The sequence below is a fragment of the Protomyctophum parallelum genome (assembly GCF_964188405.1).
Source record: "Protomyctophum parallelum genome assembly, chromosome: 1".
Lineage (NCBI taxonomy): Eukaryota > Metazoa > Chordata > Actinopteri > Myctophiformes > Myctophidae > Protomyctophum > Protomyctophum parallelum.
Genome location: NC_139697.1, coordinates 26,779,232 through 26,793,922, shown reverse-complemented (window position 1 = coordinate 26,793,922; position 14,691 = coordinate 26,779,232). Strand labels below are relative to the sequence as shown.

General features: G+C 42.3%; 1 protein-coding gene across 2 annotated transcripts; it reads left to right on the top strand.

Moving 5' to 3' along the window:
- The first annotated feature begins 418 nt into the window (after positions 1-418).
- mgat1b (alpha-1,3-mannosyl-glycoprotein 2-beta-N-acetylglucosaminyltransferase b) lies at positions 419-13,348 on the top strand. Of its 2 annotated transcripts, none has more exons than XM_083773276.1 (3): positions 419-983; positions 6,105-7,414; positions 11,527-13,348. In XM_083773276.1, exons 2-3 carry the CDS (start codon positions 6,533-6,535, stop codon positions 12,226-12,228), a joined length of 1,584 nt encoding a protein of 527 aa, XP_083629402.1. In that variant the 5' UTR covers positions 419-983; positions 6,105-6,532; the 3' UTR covers positions 12,229-13,348. The 2 variants fall into 2 exon arrangements, with proteins under 2 accessions (XP_083629402.1, XP_083629403.1); XM_083773277.1 differs by lacking the exon at positions 419-983 and adding an exon at positions 2,602-2,694.
- Positions 13,349-14,691: the final 1,343 nt, after the last annotated feature.

Here is a 14,691-nt window from a genome sequence, read left to right as displayed (position 1 = left end):
AGTACCCCTGGGGGTCCCCGTACCCCACTTTGGGAAGCACTGCTTATACATTCGGTAGATACATGGCTCCTCTGCAGCAGTTTTTGTTATAATCCCACTGTGGCGCGTCAGCACACAGTCACACACACACCCGGTGTGTTCCGAGATCTGGATAGATAGCAGCTCACCAACTATGAGGATTAAGGTAGTAACGACAGCACATTAACTGCTGTATATGCTGCTTTTTACCGTTTCCCATAGCAACAGCTGATGACGATACGATACCTTCAAAATATAGGTAATTCAATCTTAACTCCTATTGATTATCGTATTGGAATCGCTGCAATTAAGCCGCAAATCTGTCAGAAAAAAGTTGTAGTAAAACAAGGAGGAGATGGAACATTTTTGGATTAATTAATAAATCAATCCGGAAGTGTGTGGACTGTGGACTGTCATGAAAAATGCCGTCAAGTCAACCCATGCATCATGAGACTCTAAATATAATACTCCCAGATTGCTGGATGGATGGAGAGGAGGAGACCGAACACACTGCTATAAACACCTCTACAATAAATATATATACTCCCAGACTGCTGGATGGATGGAGAGGAGACCGAACACACTGCTAACAACACGTCTACAGATGCGCTGAGCCCAGAGTCCACACACAGTGGCTTATCTATGGAGATACAAGTTGATGACAGAATCAATGAAGACAAACAGAGCGATCGTCACATTAGCTAGACTGGACAGTTTAGGTCGATGTGGGGGAACAGAAACTACGTGAGATATAAATAATGAGGAACCAGAGGTGGACGTGAAAGCTGATCAGTATGAAAGCAGGAACAACAGACAGAGAATGATGTGTAGTAGTGAATGTGAGACTGACAACATCAGCGTTGACATTTATACTGTAATGTCTGCATCATCTGCATGATGCACATCAGCTTCCTCTCAACATGCAACCAACAGCATGCATGTCTGACAGAAAGCAATGGAAAAGGGTGAGTGGAAAACCGTGCTACCTTTTAGTAAATCCATGCAGTCAGAGTGTGCATGTGTGTGTGTGTGTTATGAATGAGAAGTGCTAGCTAGCCTAGCTATATGGTACGTTAGCCAGTAAGCTAAGACTGATGTTCTTCATGCTGCTACCCTCACAAATGTTGCAGTCCTGCCAGAAATAACAGCAGTTTAAGTGGTTTACTAAATGTGGACTACATATTGTATTGTTTTAATTTTTCCTGATGATGACAGCAACTTAGCTAGAGGTTTAGCCTGTGTTAATCCAAGTAGAGCTAGCCAACTAATGCTAGTTTAATTATTATTAGGTAATTTGAATTACGAGTAGATTATTTTTTTAAATGAATGAACCATGATGCCACGACTGCCTGTCTTTGATTGTACAAACCAACACGGATGTAAGAAACAAGCCTGCTTTTGATTTACTTCTGTATCAAGTTCACTGATGTTTAATTGTATCCAGACATGCTTAACGAATTGACTGCCATGTCTGGTCTAACCTTTCCCATACATGTTACTGTGATATTTTAATATTGTGCTGTAGAAATAAATCAAATTTGATTTTATAATTACACATAACTAACATATCATTTACATTATTATTATTACCCATTTTGTTACTATACTATACTATACTGCTGTCAAACTGTACTTGTTCTCTATGCTTACCTGTGCTGTATCTTTGTTTTATAGCCTATGACACTGAATTTCCCTTGGGACTGATCAAGGTCCATCTAATCTAGTCACTCAATAAAATGATGACAATCATGACATAATCATGTATCATGAGGAAAATAAATTGAACTGACAAAACAAAAATGTATTCAAGGTATATTACAAAAACACACAAACCATTGGCATTAATTAACCTCTAAGCCCAATATTTTATACTTAACCAACAATGTCCAGTGTACTTTCACATACAATGACATGCCCGAAAATAGGGATGCCGTGTTGAAAGTTGTTAACTCATTCTGGGCGGGAACCCTTTTTGGTGTTTTAAGCATTATGTTATGTTGTACTTTAGCTATTGAAAAATAGCAGATCTACAAGCTCATAGCGCTGCACTGAGTGCCGCGAAAAATCGTGAAAATGTGGCGAAAATCTGGAATATATATTCTTTCAGAGCGAACATTTTTAACTAAAATCTTTGCTTCTGGGGGCGGTCCCTGGAACAACATATTTTCAGATTGGGGTCAGAGGCCAAATGCATATATTTTTTGGGGTCCTTGGCATGAAATAGTTTGAGAACCACTGATATAGAAACATGAGGTTTTTCAGAAAACTGTCATGATTTAGAAGACATTAAGTAGAATCGAGCCATCAAAAGGGGGAGGGGGGTGCAGTAACGCCACACAAACATCACAAAATAGCACATATACTAGTATTTGATGTGATAATGCCACGTTACAGTCTGTGGCAGTCTGTCTGCTGCCCTGTCCTGTGTGCATTTTATCCTACCAGGGGCCTACACGTCTGTCAGGGAGGGAGGAGGGGGTTAAAGAAGAATAGTTTCAGCTGGCAGCAGAGTGTTTCTCCAAAAGACCCAGAGCAACAATTCCCTCCCACTCTCCGCCTGTCTTCCCTCCCATTTTCACAGTCGGCTCTTGTCCGTAGGTCTACTGTACTAAGTGTTGAAACATAGACAGACAGGGACGTGAGGGAGCGCTCGTCTTTAGGCTGCTTGCTGTTCAGGTAACTAATCTTTTTATGACTTAATATAGACTGGGGAGTGGGTACGTACATCAGGCGTCTTACCTACTTGTGAATCATCCTAGACAGACAGCTTATTTTCCCTCTTCTGACTTGGATGTATGTTGTGTTGTGTCTGCTCCTTTTTTCCCCTTCTCACTCCATAATCTTAAGGACTTCTTCTGTGTGTAAAAACTCAGCTGTGCCACTGTGTCTTTGATTCCTCCCCCCACCCCCTTATTATTATTTCTTTCACAGTTTCCTACCTTAGCAGGGTTTTAGTGTGCAGTGTTTAGTGCAGTTTAAATGCATAGTAGCTGTACTTTTAGACTGTGTACTGTGGCATGTTTGTTTGTTTTGTCAAGAAAGGTAATATTAGGTGAAGGATGGGTCTATCAAAGCAAGTGTCCATGGTAACCTGTCATTCCAGATTTTCTGGTCTTTCACACTATGTGGGCGAGGTTTGACACATTTCAGCCTAGATGCTGAATTAACTTCACTATTACACTTAAGAGTGTATATAAAGTTGTGCTTAGCCATCTGGGCAAAGTAAGTAATCCATTACTAAGGCTTTACTAGAGAAGAAACCTAGGATAAGCTTGGAAGACTATAATTAGCCTGTATTTATCACCAGTAATTGGTTTAGACGTCTCTCCTGTTTACAATCTCCTGTACAACCCTCACTCAGTTTAGGGATGTGAATTATCAATTAATGCATTAATAGTTCATTGTTAATACATTTCGATAAGCTTATCGATGGATTAACCGGTTAGTTGATACTTGATAAGCGGTGTTTTTTCTACACCGCTCATCAAGTATACAAATCTACATTTTTCTGATACCCAGAAATAATACAAAAGGCATATTATATTCCTAAATATATAGCCTATATATTTTTTAAATAATATAAAAATAAAAATATTTATTTGACCATTGACAATACAGGGCCAGGCAATGGCATCTTTGTATGTGCGTTCCTCTGCCACGCGCGCACAGACAGCATTTACATTCACAGAAAACCACCCAATGATAGATTAGAACCGCATCATTTTCAATTAATTACGATTAGTTATTATTATTAACTGTTAAGTTTAATTGACAAATGTCTTAACGGCGATTAATCGATTAGAGATTAACTATTAACATCCCTAACTCAGTTACTTCTTTCAGTCTGCAACAACACATAATAAGATAAACCGTTATTCAGGAAATTCAGGATACCGTTTCGTCCAGACAAACATGAATGACTGATACTTGATAGTGGCTTTGTTTTCTAAAAACTAAGGCTTTTCAAAGACATTTTGTCTTGAAGGCATAGCATTGTCTATGGGAGTGTGTGACCACAGTCCTGTTTGGCAAGTTGGGAAATTTGCCTATGTCTCTTTATCTCTCAGGAGGTGAACTTTGATTGTTGACAGTTGACGGATTTAAGTATTGGCAGACGCAAGGCGAAGCGTTGAAGGTCCCTGACCTCTTGCTAGATTAATGTTTCAGCTCACTTTGAGAATGTCAACTGACACAGGCCAGTTTTACCATGCAGAGTAGACTTCATTCAAACCTCAAATTCACTTCCTGTGCTATGGATTGTAGAGCAACGCCCTACGAACTTTACTCAGAAATGCCACTCAGGTAGAGAATTTCCCGATCTCTATTCACATCTAGCCTATTATTCATCGCCTATGAACAGTTATCTCACATCTATATCTATAAATGCACCAAGTCTCTGGGTACGTACTGTACGTACGTCTGTAATCCACATAAATCGAGAACCATTCGCCACCAACTTCAAATTCGACACATGCGTTCCACACCGCAGTGCACGGTGTCGAGTCGGTCGGACCCACGGTTGTCCAGAACCGCCACAAAAGGCCTCTGCCCGGGCTCTAGATCTGATCACCCCTATATCTCCATATATGGAGCTGGCCTGTTCTGACATCACAACACTTCATATTTGGGCATGCCTGACACAGTGACAGAACTCCATATATAGGAATAAAGGGACACGGGGAGACAGATACAGAAATCTCCATGTATGGGCGTAAAAGGGACACAGACAGATGGGCGGTACTCTGACACGGGTACAACGGGTATTGCATAGCCGGGTGGGGCAAGGATCTCCCAACTTCCATCGTTACCGACTCTGCTCTACAGCCGGTCTAGTCGTTATAAAACCACAACCAAAATGCTAATCTGTGATGTCTCAAGGGGATAATAGTGAGTAATGTTCGCTAAGACCTGATAGGTGGAGGCAAAATAACAGAACATCGAAAATATTTATTGTTCTTATACTGTTATCCTATTTAACCCATTCTGGGCGGAAAGCCCTTTTGGTGTTTTAAGCATTATGTTATACTTTAGCTATTGAAAAATAGCAGATCTACAAGCTCGTAGCGCGGCACTCGGTGCCGCGCAACAAGCATGTAGGTCTGCTATTTTTGTCTATTTTTGAAAAATCACAAATGTGGCACAAATCATTGAATATATATTCTTTCAGAGCCAAAGTTTTTAACTCAAATCTTTGCTTCTGTGAGGTCCCTGGAACAACATATTTTCAGATGGGGGTCGGCGGCCAATTACAATTATGTCCACTGACATAGAAACATGGGTTTTTCCAGAAAACTGTCATTATTTAGAAGACATTTGTAGTAGTCCCAGTTGCTTGCTTCACGGATAGATGTCATTTGATCAGTAGACATTTTATGGTGGCTGCACAGCTAAGTTACTGCAAACGCTTTGCCGTCCTTCAACTTCAGCTCCATATATGGGTCCTCACTAATGCTCACTATTAGAGACGATACAATTTACAGTCCCAGGCGGGCTGTGGATAGAAAAAACAATTGGTGATGTCAAATCTGACTCACTCGCACAAGAGGCACAGCACAGGGCACTTTCTAGACGTCAGCCTCTGTTTAGCCGTTCGTGGAGTTCGTATAATGTAGCATGTGTTGTGAAAACGTTTTTCAAGTGTTCTGTGTTCTACTTTAGTTCCCAAATCACCTGAATGACATTACTGTAATCTCAGATTATCGACCACCCGCTCTAGAGACACAGAGCACTTAAAGATATATAGACACACTACTGTACTCTCGACTAGATTATACAGTATACATTATATTTTTGGGACCGATATTAGTTAGTTGTGTAATTGTTGTGTAACATTTAAACTATCTTGGTTATATCTGTGATCAATTTCGGCGAATAAACCGATGTTGATTTTGTGTCCTTTTTAAGGTTACATGTCCTGTGGAGAAGAGAAGGAAATCCTGTCTGCTCCTCGGGCACATTTTAGGATAGTGTGTAGAATGCTATTTCTCGTCCAGCTCAGTCCATCTTTGTTTCTGCTGTCCAGGAAACATTTAACAACAAGAATGCTTAATTTATTGCTCCACTAATTTCCTCTTCTCTGTTTGCAGGAGGACGGCAAAAGGATAACCTTGAGGATTCACATTCCCTCACCCCAAAGTAGCCCTCACTTAACAACCTTTCTTCTGTTCTAATCCGATGCGTTCCTGCGTCCCCTTTGGAAACTCCATTGGTCAAGTTTCTGTGGTATTTCATGGAGTATTTGCATGGGTCCATGAACAGCCGTGTGCTCCTAGGACTCAACTGGTACCCTCATATCCCCGTGGCATTTGGACCTAAGACGGAGCGATGCCACATTTACTAATGACAAGAATGTGATTTTGGACTATCAGATTCCTACTTGGATGTTTTCGCCTATCCCTCATCTGTGATTCTGGGACCCTGGCTTGTGGGAATTGTGTTCTTGTTTATAAGCGCTCATTCCCTACCTGTAGCCATTTCCTCAACCCCCCACCCTCCTTTGGTTGTCATTTGGGCCATGGTTCGTAAGAAAGGTTCTTTTATCTTGTGTGGAGCTTTCCTATTTGTTGCCTGGAATGCTTTACTTCTGCTTTATCTCTGGGGGCGACCTCCCATCGGGCACCATGGCGAAGGAGGCGGAGCCGAGCCGGGCGGGAAAGAGGAGTGGGGCGTGGCCAAAGGGAGAGGGGGCAGTGCCAACCTGGCGGGGGAGGTGATCCGATTGGCGGAGGAGGTGGAGGTGGAGCTGGAGAACCAGAAGAATCTGCTGAAGCAGATTGAGAGCCACAGGTCACTGTGGGCGCAACGCAAAGACCTGGGGAAGAGAGAGACGGGCGGTGGCGGCGTGAAGGAGGAGCGGAAACCAGAGGGTGTCAAACAGCCCCTGGAGCCTTCAACTCCCCTCAAAGACCATGTAGACGATAATAGGGACCAAACTGAATTGAAACATAATACACTGTTCCCTACAAAGGTTCCAGATTCAACGTTTGAAAAGAAAGAGGGCGGTGAGGTCAACGAAGAGACCATTCAGGAGAGTAAGTCGGAGGTCACAGGCGACGGCACTCCTCAAGTCGTCATCCCCATATTGGTCATCGCCTGCGACCGAGTGACGGTGAAACGGAGCCTTGATAGGTTGATTCAGTATCGTCCCTCCCCCGAACTCCATCCCATCATAGTCAGCCAGGACTGCGGCCACGCCGAGACGGCCCGCGTGATTGGCTCATACGGAGATCAGGTGAGACACATCAGCCAACCGGACCTGTCGGACATCGGGGTGCGGCCGGAGCACAGGAAGTTCCAGGGCTACTACAAGATCTCCAGACATTACCGCTGGGCTCTCAACCAGGTCTTCAACACCTTCTCCTATTCTTCGGTGGTCATTGTGGAGGATGACTTGGAGGTACGGTAAAAAAGCTCAAGGATCCCTGTAAAAGAGCCCAATCTGTGATATAAATGAATGTGTTGCATAATAATTAAATTATAATACATAGCAGTGGAGACATATTCTCTTGGTAGTAGGACTCGGGAGGTCATTGACTGAAGTCTTGATAGGAAGGAATAACATGGATTGGGCCTTTAACCCCATTCTGGGCGGGAACCCCTTTTGGTGTTTTAAGCATACACTGACACGAAAACGCGTATTCAGGGCGGAGTCACCACCCCCAGGGTAAGTTGTGATTTGCTCTCGTTCACTGCAATGCAATTTGAGGCATTTCCAAAACAATATTGCGCAGAGTAGCGATTATCAAACAAATTTGCAATGCCATACGTTGAAAGGTCTGTTGCCCGTGGACAAGGCACGTTACCTCCGCAAGTTAGATATTATCGGCATAGATGTTTGTCCGTATGTGATTAAGGATTGGAAAAAGTTGCATTGGCAGCCATAGAAAATTCTGCCCAGGGTAAAAAACCGGATGTGACGTTTCTGGGTGTTCCTGTCTTGTTTCGTGTCAGTGTATTGTGTTATACTGTACTTGAACTGTACTGTACTTGAATCTGCTATTGAAAAATAGCAGATTCAGAGCGAACAACCATGGAACAACATATTTTCAGATGGGGGGGGGCAATTACATATATTTTGGGGGTCCTTGAAAATGAAAATGTTTGAGAACCACTGACATAAAAACATGAGGTTTTGCAGAAAACTGTTAAGATTTAAGAAGAATTTTTTTTAAGAATGTCCTCAGAGTCTAAATGGGGTATGTTCTGTACAATGCCTATACAGAACATATGCCAATGACTAATCCATAGGAACAACATATCGTATGTCATCCAAGTCTGAAGCAACATCCTGTAACCTGTTGAGTTGTGCCCCCCCCCCCCAACATATTTGATTGGTCCAAGGTAATCTATTTACTATGTCTGGTATCAAATCAATAACTCTTTCCCTTAACCCATTTAGACCTAAGGACGATTCTACAAATGCCTTCTAAATCCTGACAGTTTTCTGAAAAACCCCATGTTTCTTTCTCAAACATTTTCATGTCAAGGACCCCCCAAAATATATGTAATTGGCCACTGACCCCCCCCCCCCCATCTGAAAATATGGCTCAAAACTTTGGCTCAAAGATTTGTGCCACATTTTCACAATAAAAAAAAAAAAGCAGATCTGCAAGCTCGTAACGCGGCTGTGCGTTCCCGTCCAGAATGGGGTAAAGCTTCAAGGCATGTGTCTACTTTAGTTCATACCAGGCCCTACAGGGCAGCACTGGCAGAAATGACACTGCTACATTGTAGACTGCTCAGCATTTTCCGTAGATTTAAATGGCCCTTTTGATTGAAGAGGTGTAATTACATCTGGGCTCAATTTGATATTTGAGGTTAATAATGACTGGAGTTGGTCCTGTAATGTTCCCACGTTTGTTGGCACAGAATCATTTTTCTTTCTCGATTTTGTTTAATGGTTTCTTGAGAAAAAAGGTTGTGCAGCACCAACCTATTCATACTGCGTAATTATGTTGCAGTTTGAAGCATTGCTCTCCAAGTCAAACTCTGGGTGTACTCTAAAAGCCAGAGTAGCAGTGTTGATTTCCTCTAAAACTAAGACTAAATGTACTGACAATTTCGTCAACAAATAAAAACTAGAATAAACTGTTAGGAAGGTACTAGTGGACAAGAGATCCAGAATAAGTCATTTTACACTTGGTTGCATGCTGAAAATAGCCCCGCCAAGGCCCGCCAAAATACATTTTAGTCGACTAAATCAACTGTAGATTTAGTCGACTAAAATCTTATGATATTTAGTCTATTAAACTAGACTAACTCTAAAACATTCCAGGTAACTAATATGTGGTGACTATTAAAACTAAATGAAAACTGCCAAAAACAACACTACAGAGTAGTGAACATAGAGTTTTTGGTAGCATGATGCATGCATAAATAAACCTGTTGGGTGTTTGTTTGTAAAGGAAGGTATAGTAGAGAATGTGCTTGTTGTATCCATGTAATTATAATTCAGAGTGGACAGCTAGTTTGCATTTTCAGATGAGCACATTTGAGTGATTAATGAAATAATTAGCCTATGGGCTCTACACAGAAAAGGCTGCAGCAGAAGTGCCTATGCAAATTAATGAACAACTTGAGACCAGTTTTATACTTGGTCATATATTGTTACTATTGTAGCAAAAATACAGCATTAGCAAATCTACAAGCTGGTGACATGTTGTGAGCTTGTACATCTGCTATTTTGTAATAGAAAATGTAACATTTAGGAAAATGTTCACCTTTTAATGACAAGGGACAGCAGGTTGAGTGTGGTTAACCCATTTAGGCCTGACGTCGAAATTAAATAAAAAGTATTTTTTTTAATGAAAAACCTATGTTTCTAATATCAGTTGTGCTTAATATTTCATGTCAAGGACCCCAAAATGTATATATAATAGGCCACCGACCCCCATCTGAAAATATGTTGTTCCAGGCAGGGACCCTCCCAGAAGCAAAGATATGAGTTGAAAACGTTCGCGCTGAAAGAACATATATTCACATTTTCACGATCATTCAAAAATAGCAGATCTACAAGCTCGTAGCGCGGCATCGAGTGCAGGGCTACGAGCTTGTAGATCTGCTATTTTTCAATAACTAAAGCATAACATAATGCTTTAAAACACGTAAAGGGGTTCCCGCCCATAGCAAGCAAAATTCCCATCTGTGTAAACATTGGATTGGGGAAACTAGCTAAAGAAATAAAGAAATAAAAAGTCAAGAGGAAATTATTTGTAATAACAGTTGCCCAATCGTAAAAAAAAGAAGAAAAAAAGATAGTTCATGGGGGCCAGACCTGATAGCGGTTAGGGCACATCCCACATGGACCATGGGTCCCTGGTTCCAATCCCAACCCGGCCACCTGATAGAGGTTAGGGCACATCCCACATGGACCATGAGTCCCTGGTTCCAATCCCAACCCGGCCACCTGATAGAGGTTAGGGCACATCCCACATGGACCATGAGTCCCTGGTTCCAATCCCACATGGACCATGGGTCCCTGGTTCCAATCCCACATGGACCATGGGTCCCTGGTTCCAATCCCACATGGACCATGGGTCCCTGGTTCCAATCCCACATGGACCATGGGTCCCTGGTTCCAATCCCACATGGACCATGAGTCCCTGGTTCCAATCCCACATGGACCATGAGTCCCTGGTTCCAATCCCAACCCGGCCAGACTATTTGCTTCATGCACTCCCCTACTCACTCTCCGTTTCCTGTCTCTAAACCAGTGTTGATTTCGTCGACTAAAACGAAGACAAAGAAATGTTTGCCTTTTTTCACTGAGGAAAACTAACTGGAAACGAAATGAAAACTAAGCCACGATGACTAAAACTAAATATACTGACAGTTTCGTCAACGAATAAAAACTAGACTAAAATGTTAGGAAGGAGCTAGTGGACAAGAGATCCAGTATAAGTCATTTTACACTTGGTTGCATGCTGAAAATAGCAGATCTTGTAGATCGGCTATTTTCAGCAAGTGAAAAAACTAATTAAAAAGTAAGTGAAAAAACAGTCATTACAACACATTTTAGTCGACTAAATCAACTGTAGATTTAGTCGACTAAAATCCTGATATTTAGTCGACTAAAACTAGACTAACACTAATCAGTTCATGGACCTTCCTGTAAGAATTGGGGTTCTGGTTACTGTCCTCTACTTGTTTTCACATAACAGTGTTTTTATTTATTTATCACAGACAACTAAGGGACAACTCGTTCACGTTCTGTTTGTTTTGGCTGATCCATTCCACCTTGAACGAAATTGAGAGGTCAAGTTCACTAAAACAGATAACACAGTTTTCATTCCTTAGGCATGAAGTGGATTTGTTCAGCCTTCTTAATCGCTCTTTCCTTCATGGTTGTCTGTGATTGATTATATGATTAACCACAACTGGCCTAATCTCTTAGGCTGTGTGTTTTGACAGAGATAAATGTTCATTGTTAAAGAGTGTGACGTGCTCCTTTTTTTAAACATGATTCATAGACGCCTCTCTCTTTTTTTCCCCTTCTCCACACACACACAGGTGGCACCTGATTTCTTTGAGTATTTCAGAGCCCTCTACCCTATCTTGCGCTCTGATCCTAGCCTGTGGTGCGTGTCTGCCTGGAATGACAATGGCCGAGACGCCCTGGTGGATCCGGGAAGGTCCGATCTCTTGTACAGAACCGACTTCTTCCCGGGTCTGGGCTGGATGCTCCTCAAGGAGATGTGGGCCGAGCTGGAGCCCAAATGGCCCGCCGCCTTCTGGGACGACTGGATGCGTCAGCCGGTGCAGCGCGACGGACGCTCCTGTATCCGACCGGAGATCTCCAGAACTATCACTTTTGGACGAAAGGGAGTCAGTTTAGGTCAATTCTTTGACCAGTACCTGCGCTACATTAAGCTAAACACAGATTTTGTGCCTTTTACCAAACGGGATTTGTCTTACTTGATAAAGGGGAAATACGACGAAGACTTTGTGAAGGAGGTTTACAGTGCCCCTCTGGTGAAAGTGGAGGATCTACAACAAGGGGGGAGTCTGAAGGGAGCGGGTCCGTTCCGGGTGCAATATTCCAGCCGGGACAGTTTTAAGGTCTTGGCTCGCAATCTCGGGGTAATGGACGACTTGAAGTCGGGGGTTCCGCGTACGGGCTACAGGGGCGTCGTCAGTTTCCTGTCGCGTGGTCGAAGGGTCTTTTTCGCCCCGCCAGAGGGGTGGACACAGTATGACGCCAGCTGGAGCTGAGAGTACTGGGATTAACAGATATGAGGCGCTGGACACAAGAGGAATGCCCTTTTCAAAAACCAAAGAATATACTGTAGTTAGACACAACACGGTAAAAATGAAGGAACTTAAACTAAAAGTTTGGAAAACGGATGCAGGGTTGGGGGAGATTATCTTTGGTGATGGGGCAAAACGTTCTTTTAACACTTTGTTTATGACTGCAGACATGAGGCCTGTGTTGTGTTCATATTAAAGGGCCTTGCAAACGGTGAGCGATAAAACGCGTCTATAGTTCATTTTCAATGAGACCTGCGTTTTTTGCGCGGAGCAGTCGCGGTGCGACAACGCAAGCGTATTTACGTGAGCGCGGTCCCGTGAGTTTGTTGCGCGCGTGCTCATTACCTGCACACGCCCGCGACTCACCAGACCTGGATTCTGTTTAGCTTTTTCTTTTACGCTTGCGTTGTTGCGCCCCTTGCAGACCTGTGTTGATCCAGGCCCTCCTCAACAGACCTGGAGGAGACCTGTGTTGATCCAGACCTGGAGGAGACCTGTGTTGAGGCAACAACGCCTGCGTTCCTCGCTTCACGTTTGTAAGGCCCTTCAAGCTTCTAGAAATGTACTGCTGTTAACAACACAGTAGCAGATAAAACTCTGCTAGAATGTCAAGAGTCACGCTGACTGTTCTGAGGTCAGCGCTGCTATTCCAAGATGATTTATGAACACCGGGCCCTGACTGCAGTGTAGTGCACAATGTGATGTGAAGCTAGACATTCATCTCAAGAAGAACTACGATGGTTTGTTCTTTGGCTCGAGCTGGTCTTGGAAGGTCTGCTATTTGTTACAATGTTGATGTCTTGAACTTCTTGGTGTAGCCCAGTATAATTTGATGACAATTACTTTTATACATTCATTCCTGAAGGTGGCAGTGTTCTATAGAACTACATCATCTTCTCCCCACCGAGTGGTTAAAGGACCACTTCACCACTTTTCAAACCCATCTTCATATAATAGGTCCTCGGTAATAATCATTTTTTCCTACTCTGTCTACTACTGCTCATAGGTGGAAGGCTGTGGGCAGTTCAGAAACCCGTCCACCTCCCACCCACATCATCGATGGGGGATCCAAGCTAATAGAAACCCGTCCACCTCCCACCCACATCATCGATGGGGGATCCAAGCTAATAGAAACTGCAGGGTTTTCTATTCCTGAAAAGTTGCAATGCGAAAATGGAAGCCATCGTTCTCACGATAATACAAATCTAAACATTTTTGTAAAAATGCCTAACGATGTCACTGGTGGACGGATTTCTGAACTGCCAACAGCCCTCCTATGAGACACAGACTGAGTAGAAAAAAAATTGTGGTATTTTATCATGATTATTAGACTAATTATATGAAGATAGGTTGAAAAGTGGTCATTTAAATCATCCGCATTTCCAGTTCAAGACTCCACCCAAGGTGAAGGAACTTGTCAAAAGTTAACTGGAATTAAAATTTTCAGTTTAATTGAAAAAAACAAATGAAGGAAAAAAATGTATATGATGGCTATTTTGAATTTATTTTATTTACCATGGAAAAGATTAGTCATTCTGCAAATTAGTTGAGATTCAAAACACCACCGGGTGTTGTACTTAAAGGACAACTTTATTTTTTTTCAACCAAGGTTCAGGTTTTACAAATTACATCTGGCCACAAAAGATCACAGGATCTACTGAATGTGAAGGTAGCCTACTGGGGGGAATCCACACTGTGCCATAGGCTCAATAAGTCAGTTTGACACATTCAGTAGATCCCGTGATCTTTTGTGGCCAGATGTAATTTATTGGGGTCTAGTAGGACTATAGTAAATAATTAAAAAGAAATCGCTATAACATTTTGTAAAATACATATTTAGCCCCATGCTCGAATGCCCCCCGCCCCCTGTCAAAAAAAAATCCCTAAAACGAAAGAAAGCAGCAAATGGAAAAAGATTAACCATCTTCTACTTTCTCTAATAACAACCTAAAACATGAACCTTGGTTGAAAATAACTAAAGTTGATTCCAAACAATGGTTTGGAAAGACAACAATTGTTTGTCATAATGATAAAAAGTGGGCTAGAGTTTAATAAATGGTAAGCATTGTACTGTAGCTTTGGGACATTTCCAGAAGATTGGCTGATTGATTCCTGTCTGTATGGTGATGTGTAAAAACCACTGCCTGATGTGTTTATAACTTTAATACGTTGCAAATAAAATACTATTTTGATATTTGTCCACATATCTAGGGAGTCTCTCTTTGTATTGACCTTACGCTGCATGAAAAAGATACCAAAAGTGGGAAGAAGTCCATTGTTTCAAACGACCTGCGATGGCCAGTTATCTCTCCCCACTTCCTTTAAAAAACAGAAGTTGTCATCCTGTCAGATTCCTTCCTGCGCTCTTTCCTGTTTCAAAAACATGCTGGTGTTGCTTTTCTGTAGACCTGGGAACGATTCTACAAA